This window comes from Priapulus caudatus, unplaced genomic scaffold (genome assembly GCF_000485595.1).
Source record: "Priapulus caudatus unplaced genomic scaffold, Priapulus_caudatus-5.0.1 Scaffold1071, whole genome shotgun sequence".
NCBI classification, from domain to species: Eukaryota; Metazoa; Priapulida; class Priapulimorpha; order Priapulimorphida; family Priapulidae; genus Priapulus; species Priapulus caudatus.
This window is the reverse complement of record NW_014578132.1, coordinates 19,593-35,569: the sequence shown is the minus strand read 5'-3', so window position 1 is coordinate 35,569 and position 15,977 is coordinate 19,593. Positions and strand designations below refer to the sequence as shown.

Genomic DNA, 15,977 nt, shown 5'->3' with positions numbered 1-15,977 from the left:
ACCTAAACTACTGAATTTCCTGAAACATGTCTACATAATTTACTGGGAACTGGGAATTGGGATTTTATTTTACTGGGAACTGGGATATGGGGTGTTTTTTGCTGGGAAAGTGGGAATGTACCCCCCCGTTCCCCCCCTCCTACTTGTTCTAGTTCTATAGCTAGTTGTTCTAGTTCCAGGGCTACTTGTTCTAGTTCCAGAGCTACTTGTTCTAGTTCTATAGCTACTTGTTCTAGTTCTAGTGCTAGTAATTGTTCTAGTTGAATGAGCACTGAAATGAGAATTTCTGACAACTGGCCGTGCAGTCGTACACATAAAACGCGAGACCACATGCTCATACATATGGGATTGAACTTACAATAAACGATTAGAATAAAATACAACAATTTTTTTTAAACACGTGGAATATCAGTATAAAACACTGTAACAGTCAGTTACGATGGTTTGTCTCAGAAGTCCCCCGACGCGAATCGGTGTGCATCATGCTCCCTCTGCCTCTTCTGCTTCTGCATCTCCTCTTCTGCGGCATTCCTCTACAGGGCGTAAGAGAGGTCCTCACACTACATCAAGGCAAAGATTTTTCATATCATTAACTATGAGAAAACATATGACATCAATTGATAATTAAGTACTTGATATAACAACTGGAATGATTTTCAACTTAATCCAACATGTAACGTTTACGAAACGTGAAAATTTATTGGATTCATGATTGGCGAAATATGACGTCCAATAAAATAAAAAAGTGCATTTTTACTTAATCAGGCTTGCATAGCTGAGGCAATTCTCGTCTGTCCTTATAACGTTACAGTAACCAGCATAGAAAAATGTGGATAACTAAATTTACCATATTCAGTCTTCGTTATTCATAGAATTAAACAAAACTCGATATATCGATATATATTAATATATAATCGATGATACGTCAATTACATCCAATTTCAAGGAATTTTGTGATACGAAAACTAGAAAATAAACAATTACCTTTGTTCTTAGCAGTTCCTTTAATCGGAAAGTGGTGGCCCGTCAGCGATTCTCCATGGAAATGTCGAAATCAAATCTAATTATTGATTTATTGATTTATATTATTGATTTATATTATTGATTTATATTAATATATAATCAATTGTTATATCAATATTTTATTGATATATTATTGATTTATATTATATTATTGATTTATATTATTGATTTATATTTAAAAATATAATCAATTGTTATATCAATATTTTAATTATCACTAATTTATATACATATAATATTATATATATATATAATTAATTTATATATTATACATAGCCTAATTAATATATTAATTATTAATATATCAATTATACCCAATTTCAGGGTGTCATGAGATGCAGAAACTAGTAAGTGAACAAATACCTTTACTCTTAGCAGTTTCTTTAATCGGAGAGTGGTGGCTCATATATAGGAGGTGCTAATTAAGCTTGATGTAGAGAGTCATGGTCTCACCAGGGGGCGCTAAGCTTGATGTAGAGAGTCATGGTCTCACTAGGGGGCGCTAAGCTTGATGTAGAGAGTCATGGTCTCACCAGGGGGCGCTAAGCTTGATGTAGAGTGGTGTTGTCTCACCAAGGGGCGCTAAGCTTGATGTAGAGAGTCATGGTCTCACCAGGGGGCTCTAAGCTTGATGTAGAGTGGTGTGGTCTCACCAAGGGGTGCTAAGCTTGATGTAGAGAGTCATGGTTTCACTAGGGGGCGCTAAGCTTGATGTAGACTGTAGAGACTCATGGTCTCACTAGGGGGCACTAAGCTTGATGTAGAGAGTCATGGTCTCACTAGGGGGGCGCTAAGCTTGATGTAGAGAGTCATGGTCCCACTAGGAGGTGCTAAGCTTCATGTAGAGAGTCATGGTCTCACCAGGGGGCGCTAAGCTTTATGTAGAGAGTCATGGTCTAACTAGGGGGCGCTAAGCTTAATGTAGAGAGTCATCGTCTCACCAGGGAGCTCTAAGCTTGATGTAGAGTGGTGTGGTCTCACCAGGGAGCGCTAAGCTTGATGTAGAGTGGTGTGGTCTCACCAAGGCGCGTTAAGCTTGATGTAGAGAGTCATGGTCTTACTAGGTGGCACTAAGCTTGATGTAGAGAGTCATGGTTTCACTAGGGGGCGCTAAGCTTAATGTAGAGAGTCATGGTCTCACTAGGGGGTGCTAAGCTTGATGTAGAGAGTCATGGTCTTACCAGGGGGCGCTAAGCCTGATGTAGAAAGTCATGGTCTCACTAGGGGGTGCTAAGCTTGGTGTAGAGAGTCATGGTCTCACCAGGGGGCGCTAAGCTTAATATAGAGAGTCATGGTTTCACTAGAGGGCGCTAAGCTTGATATAGAGAGTCATGGTCTCACTAGGGGACGCTAAACTTGTTGTAGAGAATCATGGTCTCACCTGGGGGCGCTAAGTCGGATGTAATATATGTATGTATGTAAGTCAGCACATTACCAGCTTTTATGCTAACTAAGGCTCTTGCTCCACGTTCGGCTGAGATGGGTTAACAGTGGACGTGGCACATTCTGGGCTCAGTTCCTCCGCATGATGGCTGTGGTGCATGATCTGCTGAGAGCAGATCGTGAGGGGATATGGGAACTTCATCTTGATGCCGTGCAAAGTGCTATCTACCTATTCGCCGCCTTTGACTCGACCAACTATCTTCGCTGGGGCTCTGTCTACCTGGAAGGCATGCGGCGTTTACCTCAAACTGCACCATCAGTCCATGACAACTTCCCAAGTGGGAACTTTTCCATCAAGGAGAAACCCAGCCGCTTCACTGCAGTCGGTGGTGACCAGAAGCTTGAGCAAAGTATAAACCTATCATCTAAATGCAGTGACGGAATCATATCGGGCATGCCAAGCAGAAGCAGTACGTTGCTCAATGGGACTTGATATACCATGAAATGATGGCAGTAAAGAATCTGCATCGGAGATATGCTGATGTGATGGAGAGGACACACGAGTCCTTTAACCACCACGAGTCATCCCAAGCTACTACAGTTCGCAATGGTAAATTTCATTGAAGAGAAAGGCTCCCACATGCCTCTAGGGGCTTTCCCATGCTGCATAATTTTGTGACAAAGAAGGTCATGGCAAAATACATCAAATATGACATACTGTCCCTTCGCCAAAGCAGAAGAGAAGTACTTGACATTTCGACTCAGAAGATTCGTATAGAAAACCACAAGATTTTAGTGAAAGCATTCATCGATCGAATCTGAAAACAATGAAAACAAATCAATACAAGCCACAGAAGACCATCAAGAAAACAGTGAGGGAGATGAATGTTGTAGGGGAATGATTGAAATCGCCCGTGATCGTGGCCTTATGACTACCGAGGACCTCCTGAAAATATGATGTTGCACCTTTACCTCTTCTGTTCAATGAGAACGGGATGATGATCAGCTCAGGAAAGAGCCTGTTGATTAAGGAGTTGGAGACTAATCTTATACCTGAGGACTATGACTATAGCCATTGGAAGAACGTATACGCTTCATAGACATAATGGCCACAGCTCGTAAGGTTCGTGTGTCTAGCCTCTCCAGCTTCAAGGATCTCCTCTTAGCATTTGTATCCATTTCGGATGTATACCATCAGTTTGGGCGATGTGACTATGTGTTCGACATGTACTCAGATGAACCCTCAGTGCCGGATAGCGAGAGAAAGAGGCGCACTGAAACTGTACCAATCGAGTACAGTTCAATTGAACCACTGACATCTCTACCAAAGGCGATGGAGAGATTCTGGCCTTTAGACATGAATAAGCTTCTTCTTGAGAAGCTAATCTACTGCCATCTTCGTTCAAATACTTCCGAAACATTACAATACCCCACTGTACTCGGACAAGTGACCAAGGAAGACGAGGATTGGATTGCATCATGGTCCATCAAGGCCAGGAAAAAGCATTGCCCACACCTTAAAGCACTATTTGAAGTATATGACCTCCGAATACTCATCCACGTCTTGGACTCTCTCAATGTAGAACACAAATTGTGTGTAGCGTGTTGTAATCTCCAATGATACAGATGGCATTGTTGCTCTGCTCTACCACATGCCGGACTTTCACCAACACAACTTTGAGGAGCTGTGAGTGCGAGCCGGAATGGGAGATCCAACTCTATATATACCCCTAACCCCTTCATACCCTGTTCCAGCGCCTGGGAAATCGTCTCTGTGCAGTACTGCCGGCTATACAGTCTTACAAGGTGTGACATAACCAGCAAAGTTGGTACAAAGAACAGCTCTAAAGGCAGCTCTAAAAGCAGAGCCTGAAAGGTTTCAGAAACACTTAGAGGAATCACCAACCCTCTCTCCGGCCATGACCCGCAACGCCGAGCATTACCTAGTGAAAGTGCTGAAAAGAGGTAGCGATGCTAAATGTTTCTCTGAATATCTGAGGTTTTCCGCTTCAGCAAAGAGAGTTCTCTCCACAGCCTACCTCCGACTAGTCAGGAACTCCTTCCTCATATCAAGCGTGAATTCTGCAATGCCTACACCATCAGCCATTCATTGGAGTGCCACCTCGACCTTAAAAACGTTGAGACACTGAAGCCAGAAGATAGATTGTAGCTATGTGAACGACCACGCATAGCTGGTACCCGCAACATCGTGGGAAACCCTCGAGCCTTATTGGTCAGTCTCCTGTTCATGTGCTAAGTGTACAAGTACAAGGTACAATTAAGGCTGGGATAAAATGTGGTAAATTTTGTCGGTGCAGAAAAACATTACCACATGCTTGTAAAAACCCAATTGTTTGATAGGATTAGGCTGGGTTCTGGTAGGCTTTTATTTTTCACGAAAGCGTCCACCTGTACAGTTTTATGATGCATGTATATCCTTCAATCATCTTTCTATGGGACAATTCATGTCTTAATTTCGCTTTTGGCAGACATCTTATACTTCCTCTATAATTAGGTGAACTCTAAAATGTATAATAATGAGGTCAATCAATTCCTTGGTGTCAAAAACCTATGTAGCCGCAAAAATCAACTTCCTAGATCACTTACTCAAGGAGTTATAATCATTTGACGAAATTAGCAAAAGACTGCTGTTTGGGGGTAGGGCTGACCCCGAGTTACAACAGCCCCCCTACGCATCATATAGAGCACACGGGGGCATCAGTATGAAGCTTGGGTCAATTAGAGCACTTAATAAGGAAACGTCTGGCCAATTTTGGTAGCTCTAGCTACAATATTGTGCGAGTGAGTAGCAATCATACTTAGAGCTACTTTCAAAGTGACTGCGATTTTTGGCTATTTTTTGGCTAAAATTGAGCAAAATGTAGCCATTTCGTACTATGAAACAATGTTTATGGCAACAAATCATGCTGGAACGTTTTTAGTAATACTTATTTAATGTAATTCAGTGCAATTTGAAAGTTTATGGTTGCTTCATAAAGAATTATGTTCTGAAACTTTAATATTGTCATTTTTTCACTTTGGCGCCTAACCGAAAATCACATAATGGGCTGTACAGTAAAAACGTACTTGACCCAGAAGTGTTACCCAAACTTTTTTTGAGTCTTGCCATAAGGAATGAGAAAATATAAGGTTTTGCTCTAAAAGAGTCATGTACACGAACACGGGACAGCACGAGAGTGTGCAATATCGGTCTGCTGTGCTGATATGACGCATATTTTGCCTCGATCGTCTATCGCCTCGCTGGATCTATATAACTGTGGTAGAGCTCGCGTTCTGCATGCGCTCGATTGAAATAGAAGCCTTTTCTAGTGTGCACAGTTGAGGTATCTGGGCGTGAAGCAGATGCTGGTGTGGACCATATCGTTGCCCGACAATTGACCAACACGTAGGTGGATTTTGGAATGTGCAGCAGATACAGGTTTTATACCACCAGCACCATATATATGTTTTACCATCTGAACGACAGATGACACTCATTACATTAAATTCTCCATCGTAACAACACCAACAGGTCGTTGCATCCAGCCTAGATGGTTACTATATGTGGTGTACAACGTACAACAGTAGAAGGCGTCCATAGTACAGTAGAAGCATATACAGTAGAAGCATCGACAGACGCTAATTAAAAATACTCAGAGAGTTTCGGCGGATACGCGACATACACTTTATTCATGCTTGATGGCTATCGATTTAAATTCCAATCTTCACTCAAAACATTTGTTGATTGTTTTCGGGATCTTTCAGCATGTAGTCGGATCCCGTTTCAAACACAATAATGGAGGACCGGTCACCATGGCTACGCCACTTTACGCAATGGCAAAATTACACGACATGACCAATCTCACTTCTCGCACTTTTGAGACGTCCACGAGGCATCTACCTTGCCTGCATAATGCACATAACTGCACTCTAGTACCGAATTTTAACGCAAAAAAATTCAGAAGGCGGCCTTTTACATGTATATGGACGATATAGTGCAAGTGTATGCCACCTATACGGTATCTGACCTTCCTTGTCTGCTATGTCCTTTTCGGCTGTGACACGTTTCCGCGTTCAGCAGTGGTAAGCAGAAGAAACCGGATTGAGAAGTTTAAAAGGCCGACACAGTCAACGGATCAGCTTTAATCTATTCTAAAATAAATCATGTAGTGTAGCATCGACGGAACAAGACACATTAAATAGAGAGATTGGTTTCATAAACCATTACCTGCTTTTGATACATCATTACATACATGCTATGTTGACATATGGATATGAAATATGACTATAGCATGTTTCTCTCCAGATGCTTCGTAGCATACCAACTACTTTACTATATATATATGTTACTATTAAACTAGTTTAATGAACAGATTTACCATGTATATATTTAGTCGACAAACGATGACGTCGCATATACTAAACAAATATATAAACTTAATAGATATCGTGAACTCGTCATGGATATCATCAAGATATCATAGATACCATGAAGTCTTTTATCAATCCGATTATTATGGATCGATGTGGATTCATGATAAATGATGTGACTGAGTGTATTGGATACAAACGGAGCCCGCTGCACTCGATGAATGTTGAATATTGAAAATAATTCTACACACGCGAGGCAATTAAATAATATGTAAACTCGCATTTCAATCATAATCAACAATTTACAATCATATACATCATCTGCCGAACTATGAAGTTAAATTAAATAAAATTACACTGAAAGCCTCGCAATTCATAATTATGTTGTATTTCGAAGACGGTTGAAGACTCGGGAATCATCTTGTAGATTGTAGCAAAGTAGAGTCTTGTAGAGTAGGGATTGAAGCGTGCACGAGAGCTTGCAGTAGTTGTAGAGATGTAGAGACTTATTAGTCAATCTCCAATTTAGATAGAGCAGATACAGAGCGTCGCAGATTCGTTATGTAACTCTGGCTTTATTATAACTTGAACACATATATTATGTGTGTATAACATATATTATGTGTGTATAACATATATTATGTGTATATAACATAACACATATATTATATATATTATACAATACAAAATGTTATTAACTAAGGAGCGACGGCGTCCATTTCATTACAATAATTACATTTACGATATCAACGCTCTATAGGTCTGTTATATTAGAAGCTACTCAGACGAATACGAGACACGGAGATGGACATATTTCATATCATGCTACCCGGGGCGATCGCATGCACTCTACACGCTAAAAGCACGGACAAATTATATCAGTTGCTTTAGGGAATGCTGAGCAATTACTACCGGCTTTCGTTTTATTTTTCACATATTTGGATGTGCTCGACAAAGGTAGTCGTCGACGGTACATTTAGAACTACGTCTCTACAGTTCAACGACGCTGGGTTCGGAGTCGTGGCTACGTTCAATTTACTCAGATTAATCGAATCTTCGCTCAGGCTGGGTATGGATGTCGGCCGCTGATGACTTCCAAGTCGACTACTGCACGTAATATCGCAGCTTCCCGACGCGTTGTGCGACGAGGATTTGCCTCCTCTCCGATTCCATATGGTCTTATTGAATACGACGTACGCGAGAAATATCGACACGCCCTGCAGCGAATTGCAGACGATGAAGACGTACCACAGCCACGCGGCGTCGAATATCGCCGCGAGAAAGCCGGACAGCCACGTGAACCCCAACAGAGTCGACATCTTCGCGCAGAATACGAGACGGCGTGTCGGCGACAGCGTCGAGCCGACGTCCATGGTCACCTTCGCCATGCGGCCCAGCGTGTGCGCCGTGACGGCGAACAGGACGACATTACTGAGGAAAACGAGCGCAGCCGGCAGCACGAAGGCGCCGAGCAGCGCCCAGGTGTGCGAGATCCAGCAGCTCGTGACGGCGTATAGCCGCGGCGCCGTGGCGACGGCGTGCACTACGACGCACGGCGCGACGAAGACGAGCGGCAGCGTCGCCGCATACGCGCCGTACTTCCACATCGTGCGCCGTCGCTTCGTCGTCTGCTTGGCGAGCGCGAACGTTCGCGCGATGTCGAACGCCATCACGTGCATCCAGGCGAACGCGCACAGCCACAGGTAGTGCAGCGCGACGGCGACGACGACGCATGCGCCGCGCGCGTCCGTGCGGTGCACGCCGACGAGCAGCAGCAGCTGCGCGAGAAATAGCGTCGCGACGAAACACATGACCATCTTTCCGGGCAGCGTGCGCATCGCCGGCACGCGGCAGTAGGTCGCGAAGGTTAGCGCTAGGCAGACGAGCGACAGCACGCCCGTGACGAGCGACAGAACTCCTTTGACGTACGACTCGAAAGACGACTCTTCGACGGAGACATTCGAGTACGGGGCGGCGGCGGTGGTTTTCAACTGCGACGCGCAGACGATGATACTGCTGCTGTTGGCGACAGATTCGTAATGAGACGGTAACAACACGTGTCCGGTTTTAGTAGTGACTCGATTATTGCCGTCGATTTCATACTGGTCGTCGTCTAGCGAAACTTTTAAGCAAATGAGCAACTCGCTTTCGCATCCCGTTAAGCTAACCCTAGTTCGCCCATCTGCGTAGCGGGTGGCATTGATAAGGAGATTGTCCACGCCGTACATCGTCTGCGTTGAGTTGACTATGACGTAATCGGCACCGTCTGCGTTTTCGACAAACGTGACGTCAGCAGCGGAATACGAGACTAATTCGCCATTCGGACACGCATAGGCGGCGCCAAAGTCGTAGTTTTGTAGGCTAGCAGAGGCGACCTCGATCGCTGGATTAAACGCGTTTAATCTGATGGCCCGAGACGTTGTGTCCCAGATGTACGCGAGACTTACAGTCGCCCGATACGTATCACGATCGAATCGCACTCCAACGGTTACAGTGAAGCTGATCACCGAGGTATTAGTGCAGTCGTCTTTCCCGCCGTTATTTGTAAGTTTAACGTCTATGATCTGATGTGAATTGACACCAAGCACCGTTATTAATTCATTGGGCAATTCAACGAGTTCGGGAATTCTGTCGCAGCTCACACCCACGACAAGTGAAATGCTCAGAGCGTCTCCCATAGATGGCGTTAAGGTCAGGCCAGGAAAATCCGACGCGAGTGCTGATTGGTTGAACGGTAAGATGCATCGGTCCCCTTGCCTCTGCAAGCCCTGATTGCAGAAGGCAGTGAGACACGTGTCACTGTCATAATCGTACACTTGCCCTCCTTTGCATTTCTTATCCTTCGTTACGACTGACCTTCCCTGATAGCTTATTCCATCAACACTAGTTGAGAAATCCAACAAGAGCGAGAAGGATGGCAACTCGATCGACGGACCCAGCGAAAAAGATCTAGTGGGGCAATATGTACGAACAACACCGTTACACATCGCACAATGGGAATTACGATAAAGCTGGCCAGCGCGATATCCTGTAAATAGAGATGCGACGGGTGCGAAGTAAGCATCGCACATCTCGCTCAGCCATGCAAGATTATTTAGGATCGTGGGCTGCTGCAACATATCGTTAGCGAGGCAGGTGCTGGTAATATTGTTGTAATGGCCGTATCCGTATTTCAGAACGCAGTAGTGAGGCCTATGCTGTATGTTCCATGGAGGATGAGTATGGAATTTACACGATTTGATGAGGTCACTAATATTCGTTTCGTTCCCTTGCTCAATCGTCTCTTTGTTCCGTATGGTTCTATCGCATTTCATTTCGGCAAACCATTGCCGCAGTTCCAACAGCTTGCGCGAATGGCACACCGCGCAGAACATATTTCTGTACGTAATCCCTTGCTTGTCTCCAGATTCTTCATAGAACGGTGTTTGATAGACGGGTTCTGAATCAAAATCGTCTCCATCCTTCTCACACTTTCTCCGAATGTTTGCATTCTCCCAAGCTTCGGGGCATTTGGTAACGAGTAGGAAAAAATCAACGACACCTGGAATATAAACATATTAAGTAATACCAGATATGATTAATAGAATTAACAATTGATAATAATAGTGGTTAATATGGTTAAGTGGTGGTTATGGATGTGTAATAACGGAATCAATGTGTTAAATAACTCAATTCATCCATTCATCGTTTTCTCACGAGTACTCTGGGAGATACATCACTCCGTTCTACTGGCCACGTCACCGACCGACTATAAGGCTATATGATAATACTGCTAAACCTGCTCTGTGCCTCCTCGACACACACGTACACATTTTCGTGTCACGTGAGTAGCCTTTTACACGTGATCATTCAAAGTTGTTGAACTAATTCAATCTTAGTACAGAATTTGACATTATTACTGTCCTTGTGTGACCTGGGTCATACCTGCCACAATCTCCAGCCTATTTACAGACAGACGATGACGGATGTAATGAATCTATGCTCCATTTTACAACTTATAGTAAAGAAACTACATGTGCCCCACCATTTCAATTATCATAAACAACAAAAATCTATTAGACATTAATAGTATAATTGTCGATCTAATACCTTGCGTCGGTTTTATGCTAAAACCTTGACATGCCATGAACTCTTTCAGTGAAGGTTGCTCTTTTTTCTTTGCTAATGAACTGTATATTTCATCAATTCTTCGTTTTCCATGCTCGGTGATTCCCATAAGACATGTTGTTTCGTAGTCATAGCAACAGTCACCGTACCAGTGGCACTCGGCGTCGCAACTGCATTGCGTTTTTGCCACTTGGCCGCATCGAGAGCGACAGGAAAACTCTTTCCTATCACCAAACATACATCGGTCAACAGTGAAGTGATCTTCGTTATCCTTGCCTGAAATTTTTATCGAGGAAATACATCAACGGATAATAGGTCATTGAATTTAAAAATCAATGATTTAAACGTGATAGAACTAAAATTAATCATCAGTACAATTTAATTATAGTTACTATCAAATCCAATCAGAAAAAAATCAGTTCGGCAGTAATGGTGCTGCGTCACATTAAGTTATTGTGTTTAAGGTGAACATCGCGGGCGAGTTCCGTCTGGTATATTCAAGATGCGCGTATATATACCTGACAGTTGACAGCTGTCGGTGTCCTCGTCAGAGAAATCTGTACAGTCGGATTTACCGTTGCACACGAGTCTGCTTGGAAGACAGATCTCCTTATTGGAGCACGCGAATGGAAAATCATCTGAACATTGCATCCATTCTGTAAACACGAAGCGCAATGCGACCACATAATGAGTGATTGACAGCTCAGAGGAAGGAGTCCAGACGCGGAGAAAGTTATTGCAGCTGCATGCGTGATATTGTCCGCTTTCCTATAATATTGTTCCCCAACAACACTTGCGCCATGCATTTTGGTTCAATCAGGATATTCAGGTGCTACTATAGAATCAGGAGTACCGTACCCGCTGTCAATGCACAGAACAACTGTTACCCTGGCAATACGACAGGCATATTTACAACTGTACCATTAACCTATTCTAATGCAATATATATTATATATTATATCTATATATATATAAATAAATAAATAATATCATATATATAAGAGAGATCAACGCGAAAGAAATTAAATAAAAAATCCACACAGAAAAAATTGATTCGCCGCTGTATGCAGGAAGGATTCTCGTGTTAAATTCCTAATAATTATTGACAAGTCCTGAATAATAACAAATAATAAAATTACGAACAATAAATGATAAATAATAAATGTTTGAAAAACATTACTAAAAATAACAAATATATCACACCTAAGGGACAGAGCTCCTCGTCCCTGCCTCCCTCGCACTCTTTGGCATTATTGCAAGGTAATGCCCCGGTCGTGCAATTGCTAATGCAAGCAATACGAGAGTAGCTGCACTTGCGTTGCTCTAATAAAGGAAGTGGCGATGTCCATACATCAAATTCCTCCGTGGAAATATCGGTGATAGCTTTTTCGGTAGTAACATCTGCAATGAATATTTTACATCGTAGTTTCATGTAAAACTAATTGTTAAAAGCTTGCATTTATTACGCTTGTTAGTGACGCATTTGTGAAAGTGCTCACGTTATCAGCCATTTTTTTAGTTTACACAGAAGTTTTATATGCAACTAAATTACAGATTAAATGAAACAAACAATCATTACGGATTTTATAGAGTTCAAAAAACTTTACGAGTGAACATGCATTCTAATTAGTTCTAAGCTGACGAGTGAAAACCAATACATGATCTGATAGGTCAAGAACATTTTGGATTTCAAATTTCAAATTTCAAATAGAAATATATTCAGTCGTCTTGGCTTAGAGTATATTTATTTAGTGCGCTATGGACGGGCTGTTTTCGATTCCGTACATCGTTTGCCCGGCAAGTTTTTGCCCCAAACGCTGTTTGCCGTTAGAGTAACGCAGTGTTGGTATCAATATGTACTTAACGTTGAATCCACAGTGTATAATAGAGTGTTATATTTGTTGTGTACGTCGATCACCACCTTACATCCGTGTGCGAACACGGATAGATGACAGGATTAGGCAGGCTAAATAGTGGCATCACGAGGACGAGGACAATGAACACGAAATGTTGATGGTCAATGGTCATCAATATATATATAAGTATACGTGCATGGTAGCGTAAGGCAGAACTCTTCTTCTTCATCCGATCCATCTTTACAATCCGATTTTTTGTTACAGACAGATCGCATCTGGATACATTTACCCGATCGCCTGCATTTGAATTCGTCACTCGAGCAGATCTTAACCTCTGAAAATTTCACGAGAAAATCAGTCGTCAGTGACATCCCTTTTCATTGTAGGCACGTGGATACGAAAGGGTGTATATGGACTAACAGGATATTTAGCAAAACATATATAATACTGTAAACAGATTCGTCTTAATGCTCTATTTCAGTGAAGCAAGTATAACCATAGCTGCACTTAAAACGGAGATATCTAGCATGAAACTAAATGATAACATTAATTATTGATTAAAACTTTAATTTATTTAGATCACAGTGAATTATATCACGGATCTTAATAACAATATTATTCGTTAATTAAAATTTAAAATGCATGTTTATTATTTAATACAATTAATATTATGATCAACGAATCTTACGGCAGGCATCATCGCTCTCGTCTGAGCGGTCCCTACAAGTAGCCACGCCGTTACAAAGCTCGTAGTTGGCCACGCACATAGTTGTCGACCAGCACCGAAAAAATGGCTCAGTACAATTCTGCTGCCCTATAAATTAATAACGAATTCACCATTACTCGATTCACATATACTAGCTGGATTAAGATAATAAAAGGGATAATAATGGATATTCAAGGTCAGCAGAAGACGCATGCTAGCTTTTAGTTGAAACACCGTCAGCACACGTTAATTATAGTAGCAGGGACACGCGATAATAAATGATAATAGGGCATGACGTGAGATCATAAGAGGATAGAAGTGACACTACTAGCATGATAATAATAGAATAATAATGAACAAGGGGAGAATAATACCATATCCCTTTACTTCTATAGTGACATATGTGCCCATTTAGTCACAGTTAAATGAGGGGATTTACTGTGAATTGTACTTGGGTTGTAATAGAAAATTTTCTGACACTTAGGGGAGTACAAATATTGGTTTTCACACGCTCCCATCGTCTCTAGCTCACACCTTGCCAGACATAAACCCTTTCAGGCTCGCAAATTAATTGCTACAATAATAATAACGGCTAATAACACATCCACAAAGACATTTGCATGCACGCACGCGTACACACGCGCACACTCACAGATCTGTGCTGATTTCTCTCGCACATCTATTGCCAGTTCGCAATTATCTATCGCATTCCACCTACCCACCTTTCTCTCCTGTGCGCTCTCTCTTTCTCTCTTTCTCCTTCTCCCCCATCTCCTCTTTTTTACATTCCCTCAACATGTCTCTCGCATGTTTCATCTTCCCACCTCTCTCTCTCTCTCTCTCTCTCTCTCTCTCTCTTTCTCCTTTTCTTCACTTTCTCTATTCCTCGTTCCCTCTACAAACCATTCTCGCGTTCCCACTTTCCGCCCCTCTCTCTCGCTCTCTCTCCCCCTCTCGTTTTCTTCCTTTATTACTCCATTCGTTCCTTTTCACACCACGACCTGGATGCAGTATAAACACAGTTAGGTCAGCTCGCCTGTCAGAGCCACAGGCACTTGGGACAGAGTCAGTAAAAACTGAAAATAATATGAACGCACATTCACAAATCGTACGCCTCTGTTACAGTTCCACTGTTGCGACACTGTATATCAACTTTCCTTCATAAAACCCTATGTAAAAACTAACGCCGAACGCTCCCTCACTCGCCGCGGCCTTCGCCGCGGCGAGTGTGCTGTGACGCTATGATAATAATATATATAGAGCGGATATAGATATAGATATAGCTATAGCGGATATAGATATAGCATATCTATATATATTATTATCATAGCGTCACAGCACACTCGCCGCGGCGAGTGAGGTAGCGTTCGGCGTTAGTTTTTACATAGGTTTTTATGAAGGAAAGTTGATATACAGTGTCGCAACAGTGGAACTGTAACAGAGGGGTACGGTAGTAGGGCCTATTTGTGAATGTGTGTTCATATTATTTTCAGTTTTTACTGACTCTGTCCCAAGTGCCTGTGGTCAGAGCTGCTGCTATACGTACAGAATATATTTGCGCATTCGTAGTCGTAGAGTGGTTGCAATCCATGATTGCTACCGCACGCGAATTCCAGAGCGCCGCGCGGAGCATCAACGTTAGATCCGTCACAGATGTGCGACAAACGGAAGCAGCTTCCCGTGGTCGGACAGTGCGCTTCGAAGTCTCTGCATGGTAGCGCCACTAGCAACGTATAATTTGATTAGTGATGGGGTTTCAGGCTAGAATATTATAATCACACACACGTACTCACGCACGCCACAAACACACACACGTACACGCATATGATAATGGCCCATTAACACCTGGCTGAGCCCGAGCGTAATGCTGATGGACTCTAGTCCCAGCGGTACTGCCCGGTATACCGCGACGCGTACCCCTGCGCTACTAAATTACTAGCTATCTTAAATGCCGGGACGCGTAGCGTCGCCTACTCACTAAACGAGTCTAAGGGAGTCGGCCTACCGCCTACCTCACCTAACCCGTAACCTTAACCTACCCCTAACTCTAACTCTAACCCTGACCCTAACCCTAATCCGCTAACCCTACCATATCAGGCAGATAGTTACCCAGGCTGTACGCTTCGCGCTATACCGGACCGCTACCCAGGTATCGTTCCGGCAGCTACTCCTCGGGGACATAGCACACTATGAGCACACAGGGATGGCCGACAATACATACTCGACCAACATCAATACAAGCTCGGCATATTTTTATAGATAATAATCACTCACTACATTATTTACTGCATATCACTTGTAGCGCCATTAATTTATTCCCCGGGGGCCATTATGTTTAGGACCATCACACTAGTGATAACGCATCCAAATGTGCCTGATCATGTAGCTGAGAACAGTTGGGCTCTCTTGAACTATATCAAGTCAATCATCTCGCTGGTTCCTCGTATCTAAACGTTTTTTGTCTATTAGCAGAGGCGGTGCCCCGTTATCTAAAGATTTTGTCTATCAAACAGGAAGTCGTGCCTCGTATC

General features: G+C 42.8%; 1 protein-coding gene across 1 annotated transcript in view; it reads right to left on the bottom strand.

Moving 5' to 3' along the window:
• Positions 1-7,461: 7,461 nt before the first annotated feature.
• LOC106815238 overlaps positions 7,462-15,977 on the bottom strand; it is a 16,592-nt gene continuing 8,076 nt past the window's right edge. The window contains exons 3-9 of the mRNA XM_014819671.1: positions 14,993-15,169; positions 13,429-13,554; positions 12,937-13,074; positions 12,088-12,285; positions 11,403-11,540; positions 10,867-11,160; positions 7,462-10,318 (exon numbers count right to left, since the gene is read on the bottom strand). Of these exons, the coding sequence (XP_014675157.1) occupies positions 7,701-10,318; positions 10,867-11,160; positions 11,403-11,540; positions 12,088-12,285; positions 12,937-13,074; positions 13,429-13,507 (3,465 nt within the window). The 5' untranslated portion in view covers positions 13,508-13,554; positions 14,993-15,169 and the 3' untranslated portion in view covers positions 7,462-7,700. The remainder of the gene's footprint in view (positions 10,319-10,866; positions 11,161-11,402; positions 11,541-12,087; positions 12,286-12,936; positions 13,075-13,428; positions 13,555-14,992; positions 15,170-15,977) is intronic.